We start from the raw sequence: 23,295 nt of genomic DNA, 5'->3' as shown, positions 1-23,295 counted from the left end.
ATATGCGAAGCCACTCAGATGGGCTCCTTGGAGATCATTGAGGCAACGGTCGATGCCGGTGCCACGCATAAGGACCCGAGCGCGCTGCGCCATGCCTTGCGTAAGCGCGGAAGCATGGATGCACTTGTGCCATTGTTGCTGAGAGCAGGCGCCACGCCCACCTAGGAGGACCTGGTTCTCGCCTGCAGCGACGGCTGGCTAGAACTCGTGAGGCTGCTTCTCGACCATAACGAAGCGGTCTGTCTCGATCTGGGTGACCCCGAGTGTTTCGTCGCCGCCTGCATGAATTCCTGTGCGGAACTTGTGTCGACGTTGCTGGAGCACGGGGCCAACGCCAACACTCCGAATCTAGCTGGGTTCACTCCTCTATATGCAGCGTGCATTGTGACTCCTTTGTACGTGTCGAACAGGGCGCTTAGGCACCACAAAGCCGACGCCGACATCGTGCAGCTGCGGCTAAGTCACGGAGCAGATCCAAACGTATCCTGCCGCGATGGAAACCTCCCCCTACATGCAGCCTGCGACAAAATGCACCTCGACGCCGTCCGGCTACTCCTCCAGCACGGGGCGAACGCCAATGCCCAGGGTGGAAAGTACGGTACCGCACTGCAGGCGCTCTGCTCCAGCGAAGAGTACCACTGGGATAGTGACGGGGTCCAGTCTCTGGAGCTGCTGGTCGCTCATGGAGCGGATGTCTCCATCCGTGGCGGGCAATATGGTTCCGCACTGCGAGCTGCAAAGTTTAATAACGCTGGCTTTGTACATTTCTTACTCCTTCATGGTGCTACGGACAGCGATATGGAGGAGGACGGGCCCTGTTACGACGCGCTAAACAGCGATACGGAGGTGGATTGACCCTTTCATGACAGCAGCGCCGAAGACGGGCTTTTCCCCTCGACCGCTGGGTCAATCTAAGAGTCTTCCTGACTATGCTGACTAGCAACCACCATGTATACTTCATTTATCCCGTGGAAGGTGTACCCGTGCTCCACCGCAGGCACAAGCTGTGGCCCGTCGCTCAGGCTGCTCGCACTATCATCCAAAAACTTGTTGACTACCGTCCGTGAATTTGGTTGGCTGGTGCTAAAGAGTTCTTCGCATGTCAGCTCGAGTCACCGAGCCGAGAGCGCAACATTCTGCAGGCTCGGCTCAGCCTCTGTGGAGGGAGTCCCCCCGAGAGACAGGGGTTTCAAGTGGAAAGAGGATAAATGCAGGGTATGGCACGTTATCACATATGCCTTGTGCTTGTGTTGATGCTGCGAGCTGATTGGTGTTGCTGATGGATAGATGTAGGCAATGACATGATAGGCTCCGAACGGCAATTTTCTTTCTCCTCCGGAAGGCAGGGACTCATTAAACTTGCGGGTTGGCGCAACGGAGTATGCAGGAAAGCTGAACCAGAAAATGTCTCGTGACGAACAACAATGGAACAAGAGAGGTAATGGACGAAGTCGAATGTACAGACTGGATGGGATGAGAGGTGGCTTATATGTACTGAGCAACACTGGATTATGCATAGCCCACAACAGCGCGTTCGGGCTTACAGCACAGAAGTAGTCTAGTCTTGAGATGAAGGACACCAGTCATGGGATGAAAGGTCAAATTTTGACCATCGTGTATGCCCACGGCCCGGATTCATCTCGGTAGTGCTCATGCATCCTCTTCGAAAGAGCGATGAACTGACAATGCCATCATCTTCTACGCTCATGACGTGGGTCTAAGTGGCAGTTTGGCAGCTTCTGGCTTCTGTAGCATCCCACTGTCTACACCAAGGGAGTCCACAAGCGCAAGATGTGCCTCGAGATCAAGCCGACTGTACCCAAAATGATCAGCTCTGACACGAACTCATACATCAGAAAGCACAAACAGCCATCGCAGAAAAAGGCATCAGTCAACCAACACACACCACTTACCACAACGGACAGGTCCTCGCCCGATCACGCAGCCACGGATCCAAACAGCCCGGGTGGAACACGTGACCGCAGGGCAACCGCCGCACGCGCACGCCCTCGACGAAGTCGTCGGTGCATATGGAGCAGCTGATTCGTGTCAGTGGAGACGAGGGCTCGGCTGCTTGGAGCTGTTCGTTTCGTTCCGGGCCGCCTGCTATATGATGATGCCGTGACCGCAAGGAAGCAACGGCTTTCGAGAGTGTCGGGAACGTCTCGAGAGAAAGCATTCCTCCCGTCCTGGATGATGGTGGCTGTGACTGATGCTCCTGTTGCGGATGTTGCTGAGGTGAATCTCGTGTCTCGTCGGGCTCCGCCACGGCCGCTATGAAACCAGGATCGAGCCGCTCGCCTTTTCCAACGAGAACAAAGTCCTCATGTCGAAACTCAACGACAGGAAACCGCCCGATCTTGTCCGCTGCCAAGCCCTTGCGCGCTGCCAACCTCCTTGACGTACTGACATCACGGTTGCGCAGCAGACCCAGCCGGTAATGACTCGCGAGCGGGAGCTCGACCATCTGCAATTGCCCCCTCGCTCTTCCCCTCCATCTCCTGCTTCTATGATCAAAACGCCCGCCTGATGGTGGTGATGCTGAGCCGTGTCTGTAGTAATAGTACCGATGTTGCAGCTGCGACTGCTGATGCTGGTGGTCCAGGTTGAATCCGCCGCGCCGAATGTACCGCCTCGCACCGAACGCGGTGCCGAATATGCACAAGATGAAGATGACGCTCAGGGCCAGCGCCATTTTCGTCGCGTCTGGGGATATCAAGGGCCCGGAGGCGGACGGAGAGTCCGTTGATGGGGTATCGGTTGGTGGGGAAGCTGCGCCCGCCATGGCTGCTTGCTGCTGCTGAATGCGTTTGCGCCAGGTGTTGTGAGGGATTTTTGAAGAGCTGTCGGGGAGAGATGAATTTACTCTTACGAGCTGTTCTTGTTGTTGAGATCAGCTAGGGATGAGAAGTTGCCGCTGCAGGCAGAATCTGAAAAAATCCCGCTCACGAGTGCAGAGAGTGGCTGGGAACAAAGAAAGAAGAGAAACCGAAGAGTGAATAAGGCCTGGTGGTCTTGCTCACATGTCTCTGCACATGCTTGAGATTCGATATGCGGCAATTATCACCAGACCGACATGCGGTCACATCATCGCCTGCCTAGTCCAGGGCCGCAAGTTCGAGACAGTTGACCGCATTACGCTCGCACATGTCGGATAGGCAAGTTAACGGGCGATCGGATATTGAATTGCCTGCACAAACCTGAGCAGGCTGGTGAATCATCCCCGTGATCGAATGCCCAACCTCCTTTCTGCCTAGGAAATATGCTGCAGCCCGGATATTTAGGGTCCACGGCGACTCTGCAAACCAGACACACAGCAGGGTCGATAAATGGCTCATACAGCGCGGCCCATTGCCAACTCATCTGCAGCCCCCCCGAGATATGCTTAATTTCACTCCCAGCGGGCCAGCCAGCCAGCCGCCTCTACCCTGGTGCTCTTGCCTCGGAAATGCATAAAGGTGGACGTTGTTTGGGCAAACATTTAGGTAATGCGAACCAAGGGGGCTCGGCCCGGCTGGAGCGTCTCCGATTGGTCACATTTAGGGTGGCTCTGTTGTCTGACGTCTGCACACCACCAAAATCGCGCGAGGATCTATTATCGTGATTGACAAGGCTAGTGAAAGCTTGATTCGTGTCAAGCAACAGACTAAATAAGGTCCCCTGAAAAGGCGGGGAAAGCAAATCGATGGCCCGCGACGTAGTCCTCTGATTTGAGACCCCGGTGGTCACCAGGCGAAGTGGCCCTTCGAGATCCATCATTCCATCCTACGCGATCGAGACCTCGCGGAAGGAACCCTCGCCAAATCAGTAGCTCATGGTGGCCTTACTCCTCAGCCTCGCCCCAAACATCCACAGGGCCCAGACCATCGGGCACCCCACAAACAGGCCCAGGAACCCGAGCAGGCTGTTGCCCCAACCGTACCCGAGGCTGGCGTACATCTGCGGCACGAACAGCGGGAACAGGAACGCCGTCAGGCTCTGGAGGAACTGCGACGCCGCGAGGGCGCTGGACGTGTGCTCCGGGTACGCGTCCATGACGTATGCCTGGCGCGGGATGCCCGAGAGCTGCATGCCGAAGCTCGCGAGCAGGACGCCCGCGTCCACGGCCGACCAGTGCGTATGGTACTGCGCCGTCCAGCCGTAGAGGAAGAAGCCGAGCGGCGCGAGGGCGAGGCCCGGGAGCATCAGGGGGATGCGGAGCTCTGGGGTGTGCTCGTCTTCGTCGTCGTTCGCGCCTGCGGTGTCGTTGTGGTGGTGTTGCATTTCTGCATCTGCTGCTGCAGGTCGTCTTGGGCTGAAGCGTGCCTTCATGATGGGGTACAGCATGTCGAGCAGCTTGCCGCCTATCAAGGACCCGATAATCTCGCCGGCGGCGACGGCAACGTAGTGCAACCCGCTCATCTCGACAGACTGCCCGTACTGTGCCGTCCAGATCTCGGAAAGACTGGACAGCAGTATGTAGAGCAGGCCGTAGTTGAAGGCGCTCATGATGGAGGTGACTTGAATAATCGGGTGGAAGGCGAGTAGCCTCAGCGGCCGGCTCAGCGCGCGACTGAGGCGTGTGGAGAGGGACTTGTTGGTCTCGAGCCGCTCGAAGACGGTCTGGTAGCGGCTGTCACCGGTGGTCTTACGCAGCCGCTCGGCACGGCGCTGGAGGATCGCTGGCGCATAGGTCTCGCGGAAGCAGATGAAGGACATGGCGACCATGACGGCTTGGAAGACGGACGTTGCCCAGAACATCCAGCGCCACGTTGTGCGATAGGCCATGAACCCGCCGATGATGGGCCCTGTTTGATGCTGCGCGTTAGCAGAAGTGACTGGCATGGGCTCCGTGTGTTGAATGGCTCAGGGAACGTACCAACAGCGACCGCCAGCAGCGGAATCAGCAAGTACAGTGCCAACGACTGTCCTCGCTGTTCCGGCCGCCAGACATCACCCAGCACTCCCCCCGCTAGGGCATAGATCGAGCTCGCGCCAAACCCTGCAAGGAATCTGGCGCCAATCAGGAGCTCCTTGGTCGTGGCAAAGCCGCAAGCAATGTTCCACACCAGGAACCAAACGTTGGAGGCGTGCAGGACGGGCGCTCGTCCGTACATCTCAGACAGCGGGCCGATGAAGAGCGGGCCAAAGGCCGTGGCGAGGAGGTAGATTGACATGGACATGACGGCTTCCGTGGATGACATGTGCAGCTCCTGGGCAATGAGGGGCAGGGCAGGGGCCATGATGGTCGATACCATGATCCGGTTGAAGCCGGTTGCCGAGAGCACATCGGTGACGGCCCACTTGCGTCCAGACGACCAGTTGAGTGGGTTAGAAGGATCTTGCGCGTCGGCGAAGGACACGAGGAAAGAATCATTGTCTTGCGACTTCTCGGAGCGTATCGTGTGTGTTTGTGCAGTCGAGTTTGTGGGCTGAACAGGCATGATGGAGCCGTCAGCCGCCGTAGCGACCATCTCGAGGGCCGGAACCTCGTGCGTCTTGCCCATGATAATTGGTTCCGAGCTCTCGCAAGCTGGGAGCGTCAATCCTGTGGTCTGTGTGGAGGCCGACGTGATACGACGAAGCTGGGGGAGGCTGAAGCTGGGAGGCTGGGACCAACTGCCACAGAAGCAGAACCGCGCCCCGTGGAGTACTTATACTGCTCGCGGTGCTGGTTCGTCGGCATAAGCTGGGGTGCGCCCGACCGAGCGCCGAGACAGACCTAGAAAGCTTCTCGCTGTGCCGCAAACCTGACTGGGTACGCATTTAGGCAGGAATGGAGAAGTGCAGGGATCAGGATCTGATAAGCTGGGGGGACCCAAGCAAGAGGCATCCACCAAGGGCTTATCAGATCCTCGCGCATGGCCCACTCCACGGGGCTTGCCGGGCTTGCGAGTCGATAGCCCCGAAGCCCACGAACAAGCGTGCTTCTTCATTGGCTGAGGGTGGACTAGGGCGCAAATCAACGCGTCGTAAGGCTCGGTGAGTCACCCCTCGTGCCTGGGCTCGTTATTTGCGCCTCCTGCATGGGCGCACAGACAGTCAGCGATCGGCTGAAGCCTGGAGGGCAGGATGGACTCCTGGTCCGAACTAGGCTTGAGTGTTTCACACGTCGCCTCGCAGTGACTGGCGACTCGCTTGGCGACGGCCATATTTCCTGCAAAACTGCAAGCATAGTCGGCCATATGCAAACAAGATGCTGAAAGCTCATTGTCTACGGCAGGCTCTTCTGTCAGATCCCTAATTGTCGGTTCCCCAATTGACATTCTCCAACCTTTTGCTCAGGTGTCGGATTTTAAATAGTTTATACAAGCAAGAATGCAAGGAAAAACTTGTTAAACGAAGACTCTTCGTTGATGTTGATCAAACTTCACCGCCCTCTGGAAGTGAGCCTCGAATAGAGAGCTGCCGCACAGGTCTATGGGCACTACCGTGAATCGCGATGCCTCGCTTGAATACCATATGTCTATCTCCTAGCCCCAAAACCTCACTCTTGAAGAAACCGATCTGCCACCTCGGGGACTTTGTCCCGGACGATTGCCCCAAATTCCCGCCACAACGAGGCGCGGACTCGCTTTCCAGTCTCACTGCGGAACAGTTTCTCGGCTTGTCTGTTGGAGTTTATGTCATGGAACTGAGCTTCGAATCTTCTTTATGCAACGAGTTCGACGTCGTGACTTACACTGCGTATTTCTCCTTCGAGCCATAGAACCTGATAAACTCGCCCTATACCGAGCGGAAAACAGCCACAGTCAGCACACTTTTCCCCTCGCTGCAAGGTCGAAGATTGCTCACATGTTGTTCCTCGTCCGTCATGACTGCCCGCAGGAGTGTCCGGGCCCCAGCCTCTGCAGTCTTGCCCAGCACGCCCTGGAAAACAGCAACGCCCACGGCGTAAGCGGCGTTCTGCGACACGAACGGCCGGGCGAGATCCGTCTTTACTACACCCGGGCAGCAGGTGTTTACGATGACGCGTGGGCTATATGAGTGCCCGATAATCAGGAAAGGCGTTCTATGCCAGCAATGCTCACGCCCATCGGGTAATGTGTCCGTGGCTGGGAATTATGTCTTTGCAAAGGAAGGGGTGGGGGGCCACTTACCGTCCAGAATCTCTGTCTCTCGCCAGCTCCGCGACGTTCTCCATCGCATAGTGCGCCAGCAATTTTGTGTTCTGGTATGTCAGACTCGATCCGGGATAGTTCTCAGGCTTGTTGAGATGGCCAACGATGCCGTCGGTCTTTGCCCACCGGCCGAGCACGTCGACATCGCCGTCCGTATGCCGCGTGGATCCCGTGAGTGCCATGTGTGCTGGTGTTTTGCGGTGGGGATGCTCGCGCAGCATGGATTCCAGGAGCAGGCGTGCGAGCAGAGCCGTGCTGATGGCGTTGACTTGGAGAGCTTGTTCGCTGTGACAGACGGCATTGCGAGCATTAGAGTTGATGAAAACATCATTGACAGTCGACATGTCGTGGCCTCCTGTCGCGGCTTGTGGAGTTCAAGAGAGAGAGAGAGAGACGCTTACAATCCGTCATCGGTGGCGTCATACTCGACACTAACAACCCCGGCATTCAGCACCACACAATCTACACCTCCCCTACCGACATTGATCTTGCCAGCCTCTTCCACGAATGCAACCACGGACTTGAAGGAAGCCATGTCCAGCTCCATCACACGCACCCTGCCCGGTTCCGCACTCTTGCCGCTGGTCAGGCGCTCCAGCTCTTCCAGCGCGTGCTTCGCCCTCGGGGCACTCCTGCTGGTGATGATGACTTGCTTTGCACCGAGATTGACAAAGTGCGCGGCGGCAGCGAGGCCGAGACCACCGGTGCCGCCAGTCACGATGGCGATCTGGTTGAGGAAGGTGTCCGCTGGAGGCAGAGGCACCGGGGAGATGCGCAAGCAAATTTGGTCGAGCATCTTGTTGCGGGCGATGGAGGCGAGCTTGGACGTGGGATATGCCCAGGCTTTTTGTTTTTGCCGCAAACACGAGCGAGGGATTTATACTTTGATTTGACTGCCCAGGCCTCGCCTCCTCTCTGATGATCTTGAGATAACCTATTTGGCATGGACAGTAAGCAGCCTAATGTTCGGCGACTTTTCTTGGCGGACTGCCAACTGCTTTGTAATTCATTAGGTCTGCTCATCAGTCTTCTGGCACACTACAGCCTGTGTGCATCAGTCGCTTGTGCTGGGAGCCGACTCAAGGAGACAAACAAGTCCCCGGAATGACACGCCATTGGCCAGCCGCCACACGACGGAGACCGCATTGTCCCGGCTCGCACACTTTCAGCAAGTCATGTGGGGCCATGTGGGGCGGGCTCAACGACTATCTCGGCTCAGCAACCCCCAGCCGACAGGAATGACAAGAGGAATAGGACTGGACACGTGGTAATTTAATTCCACTCGTATCCAAACAGCTTGCTCTGAGTGTAAAACTGGTCTCGTTCCGCTGGGGCTTTCTGTTTCGCGCAGCTGGTTGGGAGCAGGGCCTGTGAGTCGTTGCGATGACTGTCGAATGCAAGGCTGGTTTCGTGTTTGACAGGCGATGTTGATTGTGGTTGATGAGAAGACTGGACTTGCTGACGGCCTCTATGTAGACCTTAATCAGTATGCAATAGGGTTCGGCAAGGGTCATCGGTCCCGTGGCTCGCGTGTGGGAGATTTGTAAGGGAACGCTACCCGTATAGAACGCGACGATGTACAACAGCATGGCATTGTCGCGGATATGCTGGTCCTCATTTGGACTCTAGCTGCACTGATCCATCACACGAACACGCTACAGGACCAGGCAGACAAGGCCTACGCCTGGCCAGGGTCAACACAGGCTGCCGCGCAGGGTCCCTCCCCTCTTCACCGGAGGAGCCCCGGGGTCTCGGCACGTGTTGAAGTCGGATGATGCCTTGTACCCATTCTGGCAGGCCGTGGGCGAGAATTGCGTGGGAGCACTGAGCGGTTGGACATGTCCACGTGCTATTGTGGCGTAAATCCAGCATCTGGAAGCCAGGGTGCTAGAAGGGATCATCCATGTTTGGCAGGGTCGCCAAATTTCGGTATAATTTTCGGGAATTCTGTACTCGGTGATATACAGAATGTGATAGCTTCCCCGGAGTAAACATCATCGACCGCCTTTTCAGCCGGCATAAAGAGAGCGCTGATCTCATAGTGCTCCATGTTGGTTGTGTATCATGAGGATCTTCCTTGGATGTACTGTTCCGGTCAGACCTTGTGAGAATAGCGAGATTTAAGTTTTCAAATCCCGGTATCGTACAAGGGCACTGTGAAAGGCGCCTGTGCGTTTCATCATTTCCGTGTAAGCGTGAAGTTTGTAGCCCCTATGCCAGGGGCGATACTCGCCACCGCGGACTTACTTTAATGCGCTCGGCCGAGATTGCAATAGGCATAGAGTAGCACAGCCCTCGACGAGCAACGAGCAAAATCAAGCAACCGACACAAGAACAGCAAAGCTTGCTGACCACTACACTCTCTCACCACTGCCTGCATCTCCGATACCACTCTACACAGCTACCATGGGCGCGTCTAGTGCAACGCTTGCCAGGCCAATCCGGGCATGCATCTTTGATATGGACGGACTACTGATCAACACCGAGGATATAATCACGGCTTGCATCAATCACGCCCTCGCCAAGCACGGCAGACCTCCCATTCCGCCGAACCTCCGCGCTCAGATCATGGGCGTCCCCAATTCGACCAGCGGCGACGTGTACAATAACTGGGCCCAGCTGCCGGTGCCGCGAGAGCAGCACACGCGCGAGGTACGTGCAGAGATGCGGCGGCGGTTCCCGGACTGTAGACCTCTCCCTGGTGCAGAGGATCTGCTTTTCAACCTCAGTCGCGCGGCCCATGTGGCGACCTCGGGGCGTCCGATCAGGCTCGCCCTCGCATCTGGCACAAAGACCGAGGCGTACAAGCTGAAGATGTCGAGCCCAGAGACCAGGACGCTCCTGGAAACCATTCACGAGCACGCTCGAGTGCTCGGAGACGATCCTCGACTCCAGCCAGGTCGGGACAAGCCCGCGCCTGACATTTACAGACTTGCTCTGCGGGACCTGAACTCCTGTGCAGTGGCTGATGGCGAAGACCCGATACTGCCCGGCGAATGTCTGGTGTTTGAGGACAGCGTCATAGGCGTCGAAGCCGCGAGGCGTGCGGGGATGAGAGTGGTATGGGTACCTCATCCCGACGTCTTGAGCGAGTACGCGGGGAGGGAGGGAGATGTTATTGCTGGCCGCACGAATTCTTTGGCCGAGCATGTCTTGGCTGATGGCGACAATGGTTCCGTTGGGGAGTACAACGATGGCTGGGGGGAGTGCATAGAGAGTCTGGCGGCATTCGAGTATCACAAGTATGGTATCGACATCGGCGTACCTCACTTCGCTATCCCAGAGACGCAGGTGAACTCGCTCAGCACCCGGCGCCTCTTACACGTCCGGTGAGGCTGGTCTACATATTTACAGAAAAGGTGAAGCGCTTATTAACATGCAATGGCAAAACTTGCGCTTGGAAAGGGAACATTCAGATCCCGTGAGATGAATTGCTCAGTCTGAGTCAAACCTGGCTGGCTCAGGTAATCTGGGGTGGATATCCTCCGACCCAACTTCCGGTCCTTGCTTCCGGTCCTTCCCTGGACATGTCCACTACCCGAGAAGCACCGGGCCTTTGCGCAACAAGCACACCAGCTCATCGAGCCACTCGTGGCCGCAGACATCCACGTTTGTGTTTTGAGTAACGTATGCCATTGCTGCTTGGCAGTATACTTGCTGTTGTTATCAACCCCTCACACGATATACAGTCCATCATCGTCCCATCGCAGCTTCTGCTCCAGCTCAACTACTTTAACTTTGGCTTTTCCGCCATACTTTGCCCCCGGCCGCAGCTAGCTCCGCAATGATATGGACCCAGCAAGATGTCGTATCAAGAGGTTTTGGCAACTCTCTACCTGTACGATGGCTGGTCTCCGGATGTCCGATCAGTCGACTGCGCGCAAGACGCACTGCGCCGACCTCCAGCAGAGGGCGACGACGAGGTCCAGCCTGGAACAGTGCTCGTGTGAAGTTGAGCTCGAGGCAGCCCGCTGACTGGGGTGTTTTGTGGTTTGTCGGCATTGAGCCTTGGAGGCATCTTGGGAGCTTCATAGCACGACAGCACACACAGAGGGGGCGTCTGATAATGCGCAAAAAACCATCAACTCCTCCACGTACGACCATAGGATCGAGAAAATTGAGGGTCCCGTCGGCTCCCCGGTACACAAGCTCGATACCGCCGGATCAGTAGTTGGTTCGGTGACGACCAGCGAATCCCCGGTGTTGTACGTTTTGCTCTTTTTTGTTGCGTCGACTTCACGAGTCTATCCATTATTCTCTACTTCAAGCGTCCTTGAATATGCTCGGCGGGGTGAAGGTGTCATATTCATGGCCAGGCGCCATGTCTAGTCTCCAGCCTACTTGGAAGTCCTGGCCGTAGCACGCGCTTGCTAGTCCCGCATCCACCTTCCCTCGGTCCGACCCTGCGAGCTCAGTCTACTATTTCTGGATCGCCCGTATTCCTCTCTGCTTCACTTTCGGCCAAGGACTCCATCCTGGTCAGCATTGGAAGGAGGCGCAGCCCTCAGAGAGATCGATGACTCCCCTTTCAGCCGCCCGGATCCCTTTCTCCTACTTGAGGGGTTCAATATCCTAGTATGAGCCCTTGAAAATGACACTATTAGTTGCAACTAGGGTCCGGTACCCGAAAGGCATATTTACACCGATAGCATCCAAGCAATTGGGTAACACGAGCCAGCTCTGTAGCATGTGTGGCACTCGGCCCTGAGGAGTTATTAAATACATTGCTCAGACCGAATTCAGTGCACCCAGCGAAATCACTTACCTCCCTTGTTCTTGTTCTCATGCGAATAATCGATCACAAAAAGAACAACATTGTAAGAATAAATATGCAGCTTTCGCAGGGTATTTCTTTTTAAGACGATCCTTTGACCAGAACCTGCTTCTCTTTCTTCAAATTCTGCGCAATATCAAGGGGGATCCTCAGGACCTGGGCGACCAGATCTGCTGGAGTGAGCGCAAGCCACTGCGTCAGGGGGTTATCAAGAACTCTGTCGCTCTTGTAGATTTCGATCCACACAAGGTCTTCGTCTTCCGAGATGTTCTCAATGTAGTGGCCTGGATGGCAGAGCGGTTAGCATGCAGGGAGTGCTTTGCCACACACCGGTTCAAGATTTTGAAACTTACCACTGTTCGAAGGGAATACTCCCGTGTCACCAGCAGAGAAATCGAATGTCCGGGCCAAGCCTGTTCCAAGGAATACCGTGGCTCGGGCCTTGCCCTTGTGAAAGTATAACCACTCCTCAGCCTGTCGTTATGTAAAAAACCACGAGCTCGTCAGCAATGGCTGCACGGGAAGTCCCTTTTGGACTGTGAAGTAAGAACAAGTGGCGGCGTCATCTTACGTTTGGATGCCAGTGCAGCTCGCGCAGGCTCCCCGGTGTCAGCGTCACCACGGTGGCGGCGATCGTCTTGGAAGCTGGGAACGTGGTGGTGTCAATGATGCGCAGCGTGCCGCCACCACCAGGGATGTCCTGGAGGTCATGGTCCTTGGCGTAGTACACGAACGACGCGTTACCGGACAGCTCACCAGCGCCACCAGTGACGGTCGATGTGGAGATGTTGCCGTTCTGGATGGTAGGGTTGGTGGCAGGAACATTGGAGAAGACCTCTGCAGGTAGGCCAAAGTTCTTGGCAAGAATGTGTCTCGGTGTGCGAGCTATCCAGTCGTCGACGTTGAATGTGGTTCTGGAAAAAGAAGACCACCCGACCATTAGGTCTCTAGTATAATGCCAAGTATTGGGGGACGACGCAGAAAACACTCACCCTCTGGCATCGAAATCGCCGTCGTCAAATGCCAACAGGAACTCATTCTCATCATCTAAGCCCTGCACGGTGTGGCCTTCGCCTGGTGGAAAGTACCACACATCACCAACTTCGAGCTTGGCGACTTGGTACTGCCCGTTGTGGTCAACGGCAGACACAAGGACAGAGCCAGCATATACGTAGCCCCATTCAGCCTGTGTAAGGAGCGGGCAATAATTATTAGGTTGGAAAAAGCAAAATAAAGGACCTCGGAGTTGAAATACGCCTTACCACGCGGTGCCAGTGAAGTTCGCGGATGGAACCCTTGGTCAGATGCTGCTGAGCACCAGCAATATCTCGGCTACTGGGCAAGTCTGTTACAACCGACTGGCGACTCCAACCACCCTTGAATATACGGTTCTTGGAGTCAGAAAAGCGCCACTTGAGGTTGGGGACGGTGCCGCTGTCGGTGCTTTGCTGGCCTAGATTGTCCGGGTTCTGAATGTCAATGTGATTATCGGTGCCACCTATGCCATGCTGAGTCAGTTGATTGGTTCCTTTCGTTCATTTTGCTGAAAGGTTGTCCCTTGTGTGGAGGGCGGTCTTGCCTTACCTAGGATGGGAGCGCCTTTGCCATCCTCACTGATGGGCTGACCATCACCAAAGCCCGAATTGCGTTCAACAGCTGCAGCGGTCACAACGCATGAGAAGGCAAGGACGGCGACGGCGGTGCTAACAGGATGCATCGTGCAACTGGGCCGAGGAGATCGGGAGCAATGAATCCAGGCTTGTGAGTTGTGCCACACAAAATCTCGGTCATGTCAAGCCGATGGCATCATCTTTATATGCAGTAGCGAGATGGTGCACTCAATGACCATCGTCGTGTGTTGGCGACAGCAGGGTGCAACTCGCGGGTCGCCATTCATTTGGCTGTGTGGTGCCCGCCATCTTTGTCTGTGTAGTGTGCTGGTAGACTCTGCCAAGGGATTCTTGATGTCTTCGTGGAATGGCGTGATTAGATAGCTTCATGCAGCTTTCTGTACGTCGTCGATCTTCATAATGGTCCAGTCAGCCCCACGCCATTGCTTGTTTAGTCGAGCTTTGAACAAGCCCTGTTGTGAAAAAGTTGCCTGTTGTTTACTTGTGTTGTGGTGCGGACATCATTTGGAGGCAGAATAACGCAATGTCTTGGCATTACACCCACCGCTGAACCCCCACGGATGTCGATGCCAGGCTGAGTCAAGTAGCCTCAAATTCCTGCAAAGTTGAAAATGGCACATCAGCTGGTATAGCTCACACTTCGTCTTGATTGTACGCCAGTTATGTAGCTTGCTAAGCCGTGCAAGGTTTCGCCAACCAATACATGGAAGTGATCCTACTTTATCGTGTTGTGCAATGAGAGATGACCCCTGATTGGTTTCCGCCGATCTCTCAGAGCTGCGCCAGTGTTGCTTCCCGCAGGCTAAATACAACAGGAAAATGAGATACACTGGCCCAGAGCAAACCATCTCCGAGATAGCAAGGCTTCTCTTTCGGGTGGACGACCCGCGTGCAAGTTCGACAGGGATCGCCCCTGCCTTCCAGGACGGCAGTTGCCGGCCGGACTGAGCTAATCATGATTGCAGTCGCACAAATTAAGCTAAGGCTAGCCCAAGCTAGGAGATCAAGGCAGCGATCGGTGATCAAAGACCGGGTTACCGCCCTCTTGGGTCACCCGACACTTGAAATGTGCATTGGAGCTACTCAATTGAGGAGGAAAACCCCAACAAGGATTCGGAGACAGGACAAGAAATGTCGATCTGCTCCTAGAGTGTCATAATGCGTGCTTTATTGAGCCCGTCACATCAGCATGTCTTAGTTTTTCAAGCCAGGTCAAGGGCAAGGGGCACGCCAGACTGAGCAAGGTCAACCTGAGCATAGTCTGTATCCTGTGGTGTTCCAGCCGTCCGGTCTGCCAATCCGAGGCCGAGTTGATGGCGAAATCGCGCTAGCTGGGCTCCAGCATGTCGCATTCCACTCAGGCACACGAACTTGGTCTAACAAGTTTACCGAACATGGCCTGAACAAGGCAGAGATCGACACAATAACTGCCTCTCTCATTGGACAGCTTGCTCTGCGGTGTCCAGTCTTAAAAGGTATTCTCAAGCATCAAGCCATGTCGTTGAAGTGCTCGACGTTAATGCAATGTGATACCAAGCCTGGATCCGGGACAGGAGCTGTTGTAAGGACGCCGTCAGCAGAAGCACAAAACAATATGTCTATGTGGCTGCAGCATGATTGGCTTCCGCCGCTGTAACATCGTCGATCATTACGTTTCGAGATGAGTGTGGCTTCTTCGACTGAATATTGAGCGTGGGGTCCAGCTTCCCACGAGACTTGGAGTCCGTCATGGAAGCGGCTGACAGTCATCAAGCGGCTTCCCCCACTCGTAAGACAGGTCGATGAGGACATAGGACGATGCTATCGCACAACATCCACTAGTGCCGGAATCGAGGCTAGCCGTTGGCAGGAAGAGTTTTCTTGCTTGAGTAGAAGTGAGGTATCGATCGATATCTAATGTGGTTTGCCTTGCTCATGGTAATGCTTTAGAGCCTCCGACGACTATATAGTCCCTGAGTCTCGACCAGATCAGTTGATTCTTGAGTACACAGCCACACCGTACTCAATAACTTGTTTCGCTTTCTCACTGCCACTCACCATCACTTTCAACACCATGGCTCCAAACGCAGCTCTTCTGTGGACTGCGGCGCTTGCACCTTTTGTCCAGGCTTTGGGAATCTCGCTGCCACCCCTAATCCCAAGCATCCCTGGTGTCACCGAACCTCTCTATGACATCGTCCCCCCATTGCCCATCATCCAAGTCCCTCTGCCACCCCTCGACAGCCCTCCCTTCACTGCCAGCGACCTCAAGCCCAAGAAGATCGGCTACTTCTGGACTGGCGCTGGCGACAAGAGACACAAAGATTTCCTTGCTACGTACAGCTTGGACGACGTAAGACGGACCATGACACGCGAGCTCGAACATTGTTATAGCTGTTAACACAAAATGTCTAGGATACCTTCGGCCAGCTCATCTATGTTACGGATGTCCCCAGCAGCGGCAACGATCCCCACCATTTGGGCCCATCCCTCGATGGCAAGACCTTGGTAGGAGGAGGGCTGCTGTCCCTGCTCAAGCTTCAGGACACTGCCTTCTACTTTGACACCTCCAACCCCTATCGTCCCCAATTCCTGAAGAGCAACCGTGCTCTCTTGTCGTCCATCACAGACGAGATCCGCGCCAAGCCAGATGGCGGCTTTTTCATCACCTACATGGGCTGTAAGTTCCCTTTGGGCTCCAAGAAATCCGACTCCACTGCACCCCAAGGGATTTCACACTAACAGACCGCCCGCAGCTGCTGCTGGCACCTCCCCTGGCCGTCTCGTCGAGACCGACGCCAACTTCAACGTCATTCATGAATGGCCTGAGGATGTCGAAGGAACTCTCAACATTCTGGGAGAGCAATTCTCGCCCCATGGTCTGAGCATTGACTTCGAGAAGGACATCATCCTGACCTCGGACTTTGTCGTCCCCGTCACCATCCTCAAGCCGACTGTTGGCATCGCACGTGCCAACACGCTTCGCCTGTGGGAGCTGTCGTCCCGCAAGATCATTAGCACCATTGAGATCCCTGATGGTGGCGGCATCCAGGATGTCAAGTTCATCCCCGGCAACCCCGAGTCCGCGGCACTCGCAACTGCCGTGCACCTGGGACAGGTCTGGATCATCTATCCCTTCCGCAAGGGTGCGAATGGCAAGCAGGGCGTTGCTGAGCTGCTGTACGACCTCGGGCCCAGAGCTCGTGATGTCATTGCGATCTAGTGAGTTGCCAATTTTCCCCCTTGTCGCAAAAGCGTTCAATACGATTGCCGCCATTCCGCATACTAACCAGGGTGTGCCCAAAAGCTCCGACATCTCGCAAGACGGTCGCTTCGCCTACTTCACGCTGACCACCTCCAACCACATCGCCGCGCTCGACATCTCCGATCTGAACAACGTCAAGCGTCTCGACGACCCAGACGAGCAGCAGCCTACTGTGGGGCCGCACTACGTCAAACTGACGCCTGACCAGCAACATCTCGTGGTGACCGACTACTTTGTCCAGACTGGTGACATCGGCATTGTCAACACACCAGCAGATTACAGAGCTCTGTACATCGACGTCAACAATGACGGCTCGCTGAGTTTCAACAGGAGCATTGACTTCTTGACCGAGTTCTCGAACCGCGGCGGCGGCAGGCCCCACTCTGCCGTCGTGTTCGACCTGACGGACCCGGAGAACCCGTTCTACTACTAGGAGGGGTAAGATTCGCGGTGAGATGTCGACAGGTCTTCGCGCTCGATCCAGTCAATAGTATCACGTAGAATTTGTTGCCTCTGCAAGGTTTAGCCACCACAATCCCAAAATGTTAATTTGGGCTCGGATAGCCACACTGGGTTTCGGCAATGGGCTTTTCCCTAACTTGATGGGGCTATAATGGTTAGGAGATCAAATGGAGTTCGGAGCGGCTCTGTAATAGCAATATCTGTGGTCGAATGGGCGTTCGCTGACTGTGAGAGAACCCACTCGCGATATTGAAGTATTTTTGCCTTCGTCTTACATGCGTGGTGCCTATCATTTGGTTCATTTGGACGATGATTAGAAAACGATCGCCGAGGAGGGCTGACCTTGAATCGAGGAAAAGACAGGGAACGAAGACTTTCCCTTGACATTGATCGAACTAATTATTCTAGATGCTACCCAAAACCTCTAGAACCATACCGCACATCGGTCTCCTACCACGAACTTGATCTCGAGAACATGATTATATCCATAGTCCCTACGATCAAACCATGACTCCGCCACAACTCGCGGCAATAAAGTCAACCTAGTAATCTACCACGATTTGCAGACGTCGTTCTCGCAGTAGCCCGCACAGCACGTGCCCAGATTCTGGCCAGACTGCGAGTCGTAGCACTTTGCCGAGGTCGGAATACAAGTGCCCCCGCACGACAGGCTGGTGATGATGCTCGGCGGGTCGACGACGAGCTGCTGCGCGCCGTTCTGGCCCACCTGGAACTCCATGGTCGGCGGGGTGTTGGCCGCGGACCCGCCCCAGGTGAAGTGGCAGTTGTCGTGGGCATTGAAGTCGGCGATGATGATGATGTTGATGTCCACTTCGATTTCTGTGTTTCAAGATTGGGGATGTTAGTAAAGCTGGTTAACTTGATTCCGTGGTTGGTAGGTAGCCAAGGGAGACTGACCTGTAGTGACCACGGTGCCATCGGCGGGAACAGTGAGATTGTAGCCGTTTTGTCCGTTCTGGAAGCAGAAATGTGCTTGTTGCGTAGCCATGGTGCCGCTGGCGAGAGCGAGGGCAGCCGAGGCAACGGTGAAAGACTTCATGGTGATAAGGTTGGAAGAAATAGGTGATTAGGAGTGTTTTATGGGCTTGAACTGTTGGAGAGGATAGCAAAGGAAACTGCGACTGTATGGAAATGGTACGTGTTGATAAGCTTGTACTCGAGAAGGCATTTTGTTTCGTAGGAACAGCCTCGACTATATAGTCGCTACGACGATGACGGTTACACATACCTATGGTGGTAACTTCACCGCCTTGTGGACTTGTGCTCCGAGGAAAGGACTGCTACTCAGCCCACCAGTAGTGCCGTGAATCACGAGCTGATAGTCCTAAAGGGCTATTTGTGGTGATAAGAGGCTTAGGATAAGCTGAGGCGGTGGTAGTTGTGCTGGTCAGACGGCTTGTCCGCTCACTGCCTGACTGGATTTTCCAGGGGCAGTGAAGGGAGGGTTCATTGTGCCAGGTGAGTACAAGTCTCAGCCACTGATTCGCGGCCATGATTGTTACGTTTAGCTTCCAATAGTCTCTTGCGTGAGAAATGTTTCCTGCGTGAGAAAAACGACCCGAGCCCCCGGATACTTCGGCATTGCACAACATAAACTGTTCTCTGAGCTTTCATGTAATTGTGCTGTTTAATTTCGACGGAAGAGTTCACAACTTGAGATTGCCTATCTGCTGGGTATAGTGAGCAGTATGGCCAGAGGTTCAGGGCGTGAAGACCCTGAGGCTTGCAGCCATCGGACTCATGCGGGAGAGCTGGGATACAGTTACGTGCACAATGGGCGCGATTGAGAATAGGATTGGCACCTTGCACGCCGCGAAGCTGTTTTACGCAACAGAAATTCGTAGTGGGATGACCTGCGTAAGTTTCAACCAAAGCACCAACCATCATGCTGACGTGTGTCCACGGAACTTAAATTCGGGGATGCAGTCGTATGCGAGCTACTCGAAGGTGGCTGCTCGACCGAGCTGAGCCACAGCAGAAGTCAGCACTTCGCCTGGGTGCGTTCAGCTATCATCTTCGTTGTCAAAGATCAGCTGATCATCAGGTCTGGGGACCTACCCCATCTAGGACTCTTGGTATTTCAGTAAATCAAGTGAAATGTCATGTACTAGACCAGGTTAGTGCCCCAGCAGTATCATTCACAGAACAAGGATGCAGTTGTCCGGCTCAGAGCACTCGCAAGTTGGCGAAGACCCTTTGCTAAAAACCGATACATATCAGCAATACGAATTGGACTTAACCATGCGAAAAGGATAAGCAGCAGCTGACTTGGTTGATATCATCCACGATCGCCTGGTTGCGCGGCAAGGTCGTTCTGGATGGGCCACCGTGGGTGTAATATAGCAGGTCAGTTAACGATGCCCAACGCGCAGCGGCAGGGGCGAACACGAGGGGCTGGAAGGAGAGTCTGCATTTCATCAGGCACATTTACGAAATTGAAATATGTCGGTAGCTAAGCATACCCTCGGCACCACGGATGAGAAGCATCACACGCAGTGTGCATGCTTTTCCGAAACTCGGCGCAGAAAGAGCCACTTCTCATCGCCAACCACCCGATCCTGTCTCCGGAGAGACCAAGGGTACTACAAGTAAAGCAATCCAAAGTCAACATCCAAACCCAGACACATAGTAGTGTCCAGTCCCGCAGCTATTACCAAGCCAGGCGATATCGGGGGTCTATCCCCCACCCCAGCCCCTCATTGGAGTCACTGCTGTTCAAGCGCTCGGCTCCACACGAGGCGGAATATTTCCCCCGCCATCCCCCCTCTGATAAGGGTGCGGAACGACTCACCACGTAAGCGTAAGGGTCCTTCTTTTCACGCAACGACACCGATTCAACGTCTCCTCACGATTTCCGGAAAAGAGAACAGAAGCTTACCCCTGTGCCGCTGTGTCATCGCGTCTACTCTTACTGCCACGCCAGACTGGCCCAACTTCCCTGGCAACCGGACTCCATCTGTGTGAGTAAGCTGAAGGCTGTCCTGAGAAGCCGGGTATAGGATACAACACAACCAGCAGCCACAATGATAAGCCCTATGCTCGCAACATGCACATGAAATCTTCCATATCCTGGGGTCCTCAAGTGCAAGCCTCGCCTTAAGAGTCTCAGCTGCTGACCAGATCCGCGCCCAGGGATAAGGGATCTCTTGGCGTCTAGGATTCCTCCACGTCAAGCCCCAATTCTCAACTAGCAGAGTATACATCTCTCGCCTTGTCTAAAGCTTAAAGGGATAAAGCATATACTACACTCCTACAAAACCTGACCCTGTTGTCTGTATCCGAAAAATGGCATCGACAGCCCCTTCAGTAAACCCGCTCTCCGCGGCGAACCTGTTCAACGTCAACGGCATGGTCGCCGTCGTGACCGGTGGTGGCTCAGGTATGTGCGAATCACCCTAAACAGGCTATCATTTGTGTAGCTTCTCAGTTTGCTTCCCCTTGCTCCGGGGGGCCTACCTATCTGTTCGGCGACACCTGCGTCTTATTTCTCACGCTCTACTCTTGCCTCGCTGCCTTCCCACGATCTCCCATGCCTGGTTTTCGGAGGGCACCTGAGCAGCCGACGGCAATATAGAACGGGCTGAGGCCGGAGAAGAATCAAGGGAAGCTTGAGGACCAGACTACACACCGGGAGCATAGAGAAGACATTGTTGAGGTCAGAATGCAACCATCTGTAATCAATTACTAACATCGTCTGCACTCGCCACTCGTGTCTCCCAGGTATCGGGCTCATGATCACGCGCGCCCTGGCAGCCAACGGCGCGGCCAAGATCTTCATCCTCGGCCGGCGCCTCCACGTCCTCGAGGAGACCGCGGCCTCGGTCCAGCCCGCGGGCACCGTGATCCCCGTCCAGTGCGACGTCACGCAGCCGGCCTCGCTCGCCGCCGCCGCGGCGCAGGTCGCCCAGGTGAGCCCGCATATTGACCTTCTCGTGTGCAACTCGGGCATCATCGGGCCCTACGGCATCCGGCCCGACGCCAACACCACGCTGGACGACTTTGTGGCAGCCAACCTGGCCGTCCCCGCGGCCGAGTTCACCGAGACGTTCAACGTCAACGCGAGCTCGGCGTGGTACACGACCATGTCCTTCCTGAAGCTGCTCGACGCGGGTAACAAGGCCCGCGTGAGTGCAGGGGGCGGGGAGGGCAGCGGCGGCACGCAGCCGTGGAGCCAGGTCATCGTCGTGGCGAGCATCGCGGCTTTTAACAAGCAGAACAGCGGCGGGTATGCGTACGGGCAGAGCAAAGCGGCGGCGGTGCATCTGGTCAAGCAGTTGAGTATTGCGCTGCCCCGGTGGGATGTTAGGGTTAATGCCATTTGTCCCGGGCGTGAGTTCCCCCCCTTTCCCCCCTTTTCGGTCTTTACGCGTGGGTTCGGGTTCTCTAGGCAGGCACACTGTGGGCTCAAAGCTAGATATGGAGCCCATCTTGGTATGATTACATGGGAGAGTGAACTTGGGGCAGACCGTGGACCTTGCTTCACCTAGACCTTCCACTTTGACGGGGTACCAATGCTGACCCATCCCGCGAGCACAGTATACCCCAGCCAGATGTCGGCCCCAATCATTGCAAAGGGCGGCATTGGCCGCGATATGATCCCGCTCATGAGACCGGGCGATGAGCAGGACATGGCAGGCACCATCTTGTACCTGGCGTCGCGGGCTGGCGCGTACTGCAACGGCACCGTGATCCTGAGCGATGGCGGGAGGCTTGGCACTTTCCCTTCCACGTTCTAGATGGCAGACCCTGTTTCTCGATATAGAGCTTGTAGACATAGACTGCAAACATATCTACGTCAGCGTACTTACACAAGGGCAACTTCCGGGCCAGCACCTGGGAGTGAATGCCGTGACAACACAGATGAAATGTCCTGGAGCCAAGAGATATCGGGCCAAGTGGGTCGCGCAGCGGCGATGAGCTCGGCGCTATGCGGAGAACGACCGTGAGATGCGAGATGAGGCACGGCCGCCCCAGACGTTACCCCAGGGGCAGTGTGTGCGCACATCGGCAGAGACCGGGATCGTCCAGGAGTGGACGAGTTGTGCGTTGCCCAGCCGAGCTGCCATCGTAGGAGAAGCCGCGGGATGCGTTGATGAGACGGGAGTCGTCGTGGTCGTTCGTCGTGGAGCCGGGCTCCCGATGGCACGGATTTCTACGCGCCTCCGAGCCGAGTACGCCCCACTGATCGGAGACCGGTTGACGCTGGCGCCAAAGAGACCTGAATGCGTATGTAAGTTTGCCATCCGAAGCGCTCACAGAAGGATTACATTCGATTGCCCGTGTCGATGCCGCGATTGGGTCTGGCAGATTGCACCGGTGACTGGACCCTGGAACCCTGACAAGTCCCAAATGCGCGATCATCAGGGGCCCAACCGTTACCGCAAACCATCTGGCAGACACAGCTGCGGGCGGCGTGCGAACCCGTCTGGGCATCGAGAGGCTTGTCTTGTGGCACCACGCAAAACCAGAGATACTTGGATTTGGGTCCTCGAGCCAATGTGCTGTACTGCATCTGGCTGCGAGGTGCTGCGAGTGCCTGCCGTCGATGTGCCGGAAGGGACGTATTATCTGGCTAACTTCAATTGACCCGTAGACTGCATCAAGTCTTGCCCACTTAGTGCGTTACTGTCGGGCTTCTGTCCATAATTGAATGAGGTGAAGATGAGGACGAGAAGGAGGACCCACCCATGGTCAGCCCAGAAGGTGCCCAGGCAACCTTGGAAGACTTGATGGGCCCAAGCACTGGACCTACCTAGGTACTGCGTAGGGACAAGGGGGAATCCCCTGCCCCGCTCGGCCGGACAGGTGGGGCCCCAGCTGCAGCTGCAGCTGCAGCTGCCGCCGCGCTTGCCTGCAGCGGGGACGCGCCTGCTGGCTGGGGTCGAGTCTTGCACTACACTACACCACTGTCGATGCCGTCATCTTCCTAGGCACCTCGCATCACAGCTCCCTCAGACGCTCTAGGCGGCACACAGCTTGCCCAACGCCCTTCGCCAGGAGCAGCAAGACGCGACCCAACCATGAAGCCCGCAGCCACCGCACGAGAGGCCAACCTCAGTGTCT

The 23,295-nt window shown here is 55.5% G+C and overlaps 11 protein-coding genes across 11 annotated transcripts; 6 read left to right on the top strand and 5 right to left on the bottom strand.

Annotated features, from left to right (window-relative positions):
• Positions 1 to 528: 528 nt before the first annotated feature.
• On the top strand, positions 529 to 855 carry B0I36DRAFT_367356 (uncharacterized protein; the record flags this gene model as incomplete). Its single annotated transcript, XM_046159445.1, has 1 exon — positions 529 to 855. The coding sequence occupies one exon, from the start codon at positions 529 to 531 to the stop codon at positions 853 to 855; it is 327 nt and encodes a 108-aa protein (XP_046007077.1).
• A 2-nt stretch (positions 856 to 857) lies between these two features.
• B0I36DRAFT_26301 (uncharacterized protein) lies at positions 858 to 1,631 on the top strand. The gene is made up of 2 exons (XM_046151159.1): positions 858 to 1,215; positions 1,309 to 1,631. Exons 1-2 carry the CDS (start codon positions 949 to 951, stop codon positions 1,555 to 1,557), a joined length of 516 nt encoding a protein of 171 aa, XP_046007076.1. The 5' UTR covers positions 858 to 948; the 3' UTR covers positions 1,558 to 1,631.
• A 278-nt stretch (positions 1,632 to 1,909) lies between these two features.
• B0I36DRAFT_367355 (uncharacterized protein) lies at positions 1,910 to 2,785 on the bottom strand (the record flags this gene model as incomplete). Its single annotated transcript, XM_046159444.1, has 1 exon — positions 1,910 to 2,785. The coding sequence occupies one exon, from the start codon at positions 2,783 to 2,785 to the stop codon at positions 1,910 to 1,912; it is 876 nt and encodes a 291-aa protein (XP_046007075.1).
• Positions 2,786 to 3,804: 1,019 nt separating this feature from the next.
• B0I36DRAFT_251851 (major facilitator superfamily domain-containing protein) lies at positions 3,805 to 5,423 on the bottom strand (the record flags this gene model as incomplete). Its single annotated transcript, XM_046150646.1, has 2 exons — positions 3,805 to 4,787; positions 4,859 to 5,423. The coding sequence occupies 2 exons, from the start codon at positions 5,421 to 5,423 to the stop codon at positions 3,805 to 3,807; spliced, it is 1,548 nt and encodes a 515-aa protein (XP_046007074.1).
• Positions 5,424 to 6,466: 1,043 nt separating this feature from the next.
• Positions 6,467 to 7,896, bottom strand: B0I36DRAFT_367353 (uncharacterized protein; the record flags this gene model as incomplete). The annotated part of the gene is made up of 5 exons (XM_046159443.1): positions 6,467 to 6,590; positions 6,662 to 6,705; positions 6,775 to 6,958; positions 7,080 to 7,385; positions 7,502 to 7,896. The coding sequence occupies 5 exons, from the start codon at positions 7,894 to 7,896 to the stop codon at positions 6,467 to 6,469; spliced, it is 1,053 nt and encodes a 350-aa protein (XP_046007073.1).
• A 1,664-nt stretch (positions 7,897 to 9,560) lies between these two features.
• Positions 9,561 to 10,433, top strand: B0I36DRAFT_252508 (HAD-like domain-containing protein; the record flags this gene model as incomplete). Its single annotated transcript, XM_046150691.1, has 1 exon — positions 9,561 to 10,433. One exon carries the CDS (start codon positions 9,561 to 9,563, stop codon positions 10,431 to 10,433), a length of 873 nt encoding a protein of 290 aa, XP_046007072.1.
• A 1,522-nt stretch (positions 10,434 to 11,955) lies between these two features.
• B0I36DRAFT_251622 (RmlC-like cupin domain-containing protein) lies at positions 11,956 to 13,591 on the bottom strand (the record flags this gene model as incomplete). Its single annotated transcript, XM_046150626.1, has 6 exons — positions 11,956 to 12,158; positions 12,228 to 12,348; positions 12,446 to 12,788; positions 12,867 to 13,060; positions 13,137 to 13,372; positions 13,459 to 13,591. The coding sequence occupies 6 exons, from the start codon at positions 13,589 to 13,591 to the stop codon at positions 11,956 to 11,958; spliced, it is 1,230 nt and encodes a 409-aa protein (XP_046007071.1).
• Positions 13,592 to 15,401: 1,810 nt separating this feature from the next.
• On the top strand, positions 15,402 to 17,315 carry B0I36DRAFT_393091 (uncharacterized protein; the record flags this gene model as incomplete). The annotated part of the gene is made up of 5 exons (XM_046161454.1): positions 15,402 to 15,422; positions 15,613 to 15,837; positions 15,900 to 16,164; positions 16,241 to 16,706; positions 16,792 to 17,315. The coding sequence occupies 5 exons, from the start codon at positions 15,402 to 15,404 to the stop codon at positions 17,180 to 17,182; spliced, it is 1,368 nt and encodes a 455-aa protein (XP_046007070.1). The 3' UTR covers positions 17,183 to 17,315.
• Positions 17,316 to 17,663: 348 nt separating this feature from the next.
• B0I36DRAFT_393085 (uncharacterized protein) lies at positions 17,664 to 18,376 on the bottom strand. Its single transcript, XM_046161453.1, has 2 exons — positions 18,130 to 18,376; positions 17,664 to 18,051 (listed from the first exon to the last, which is right to left on the bottom strand). The coding sequence occupies exons 1-2, from the start codon at positions 18,269 to 18,271 to the stop codon at positions 17,762 to 17,764; spliced, it is 432 nt and encodes a 143-aa protein (XP_046007069.1). The 5' UTR covers positions 18,272 to 18,376; the 3' UTR covers positions 17,664 to 17,761.
• A 2,141-nt stretch (positions 18,377 to 20,517) lies between these two features.
• On the top strand, positions 20,518 to 21,968 carry B0I36DRAFT_376998 (uncharacterized protein; the record flags this gene model as incomplete). The annotated part of the gene is made up of 4 exons (XM_046160519.1): positions 20,518 to 20,611; positions 20,953 to 21,356; positions 21,396 to 21,561; positions 21,769 to 21,968. 4 exons carry the CDS (start codon positions 20,518 to 20,520, stop codon positions 21,966 to 21,968), a joined length of 864 nt encoding a protein of 287 aa, XP_046007068.1.
• Positions 21,969 to 22,074: 106 nt separating this feature from the next.
• Positions 22,075 to 22,893, top strand: B0I36DRAFT_26270 (uncharacterized protein). The gene has a single exon (XM_046151155.1). It carries the CDS (start codon positions 22,180 to 22,182, stop codon positions 22,816 to 22,818), a length of 639 nt encoding a protein of 212 aa, XP_046007067.1. The 5' UTR covers positions 22,075 to 22,179; the 3' UTR covers positions 22,819 to 22,893.
• Positions 22,894 to 23,295: the final 402 nt, after the last annotated feature.

Source organism: Microdochium trichocladiopsis (assembly GCF_020744255.1).
Source record: "Microdochium trichocladiopsis strain MPI-CAGE-CH-0230 chromosome Unknown B0I36scaffold_10, whole genome shotgun sequence".
NCBI classification, from domain to species: domain Eukaryota; kingdom Fungi; phylum Ascomycota; class Sordariomycetes; order Xylariales; family Microdochiaceae; genus Microdochium; species Microdochium trichocladiopsis.
This window is presented reverse-complemented; position numbering and strand designations above follow the sequence as displayed.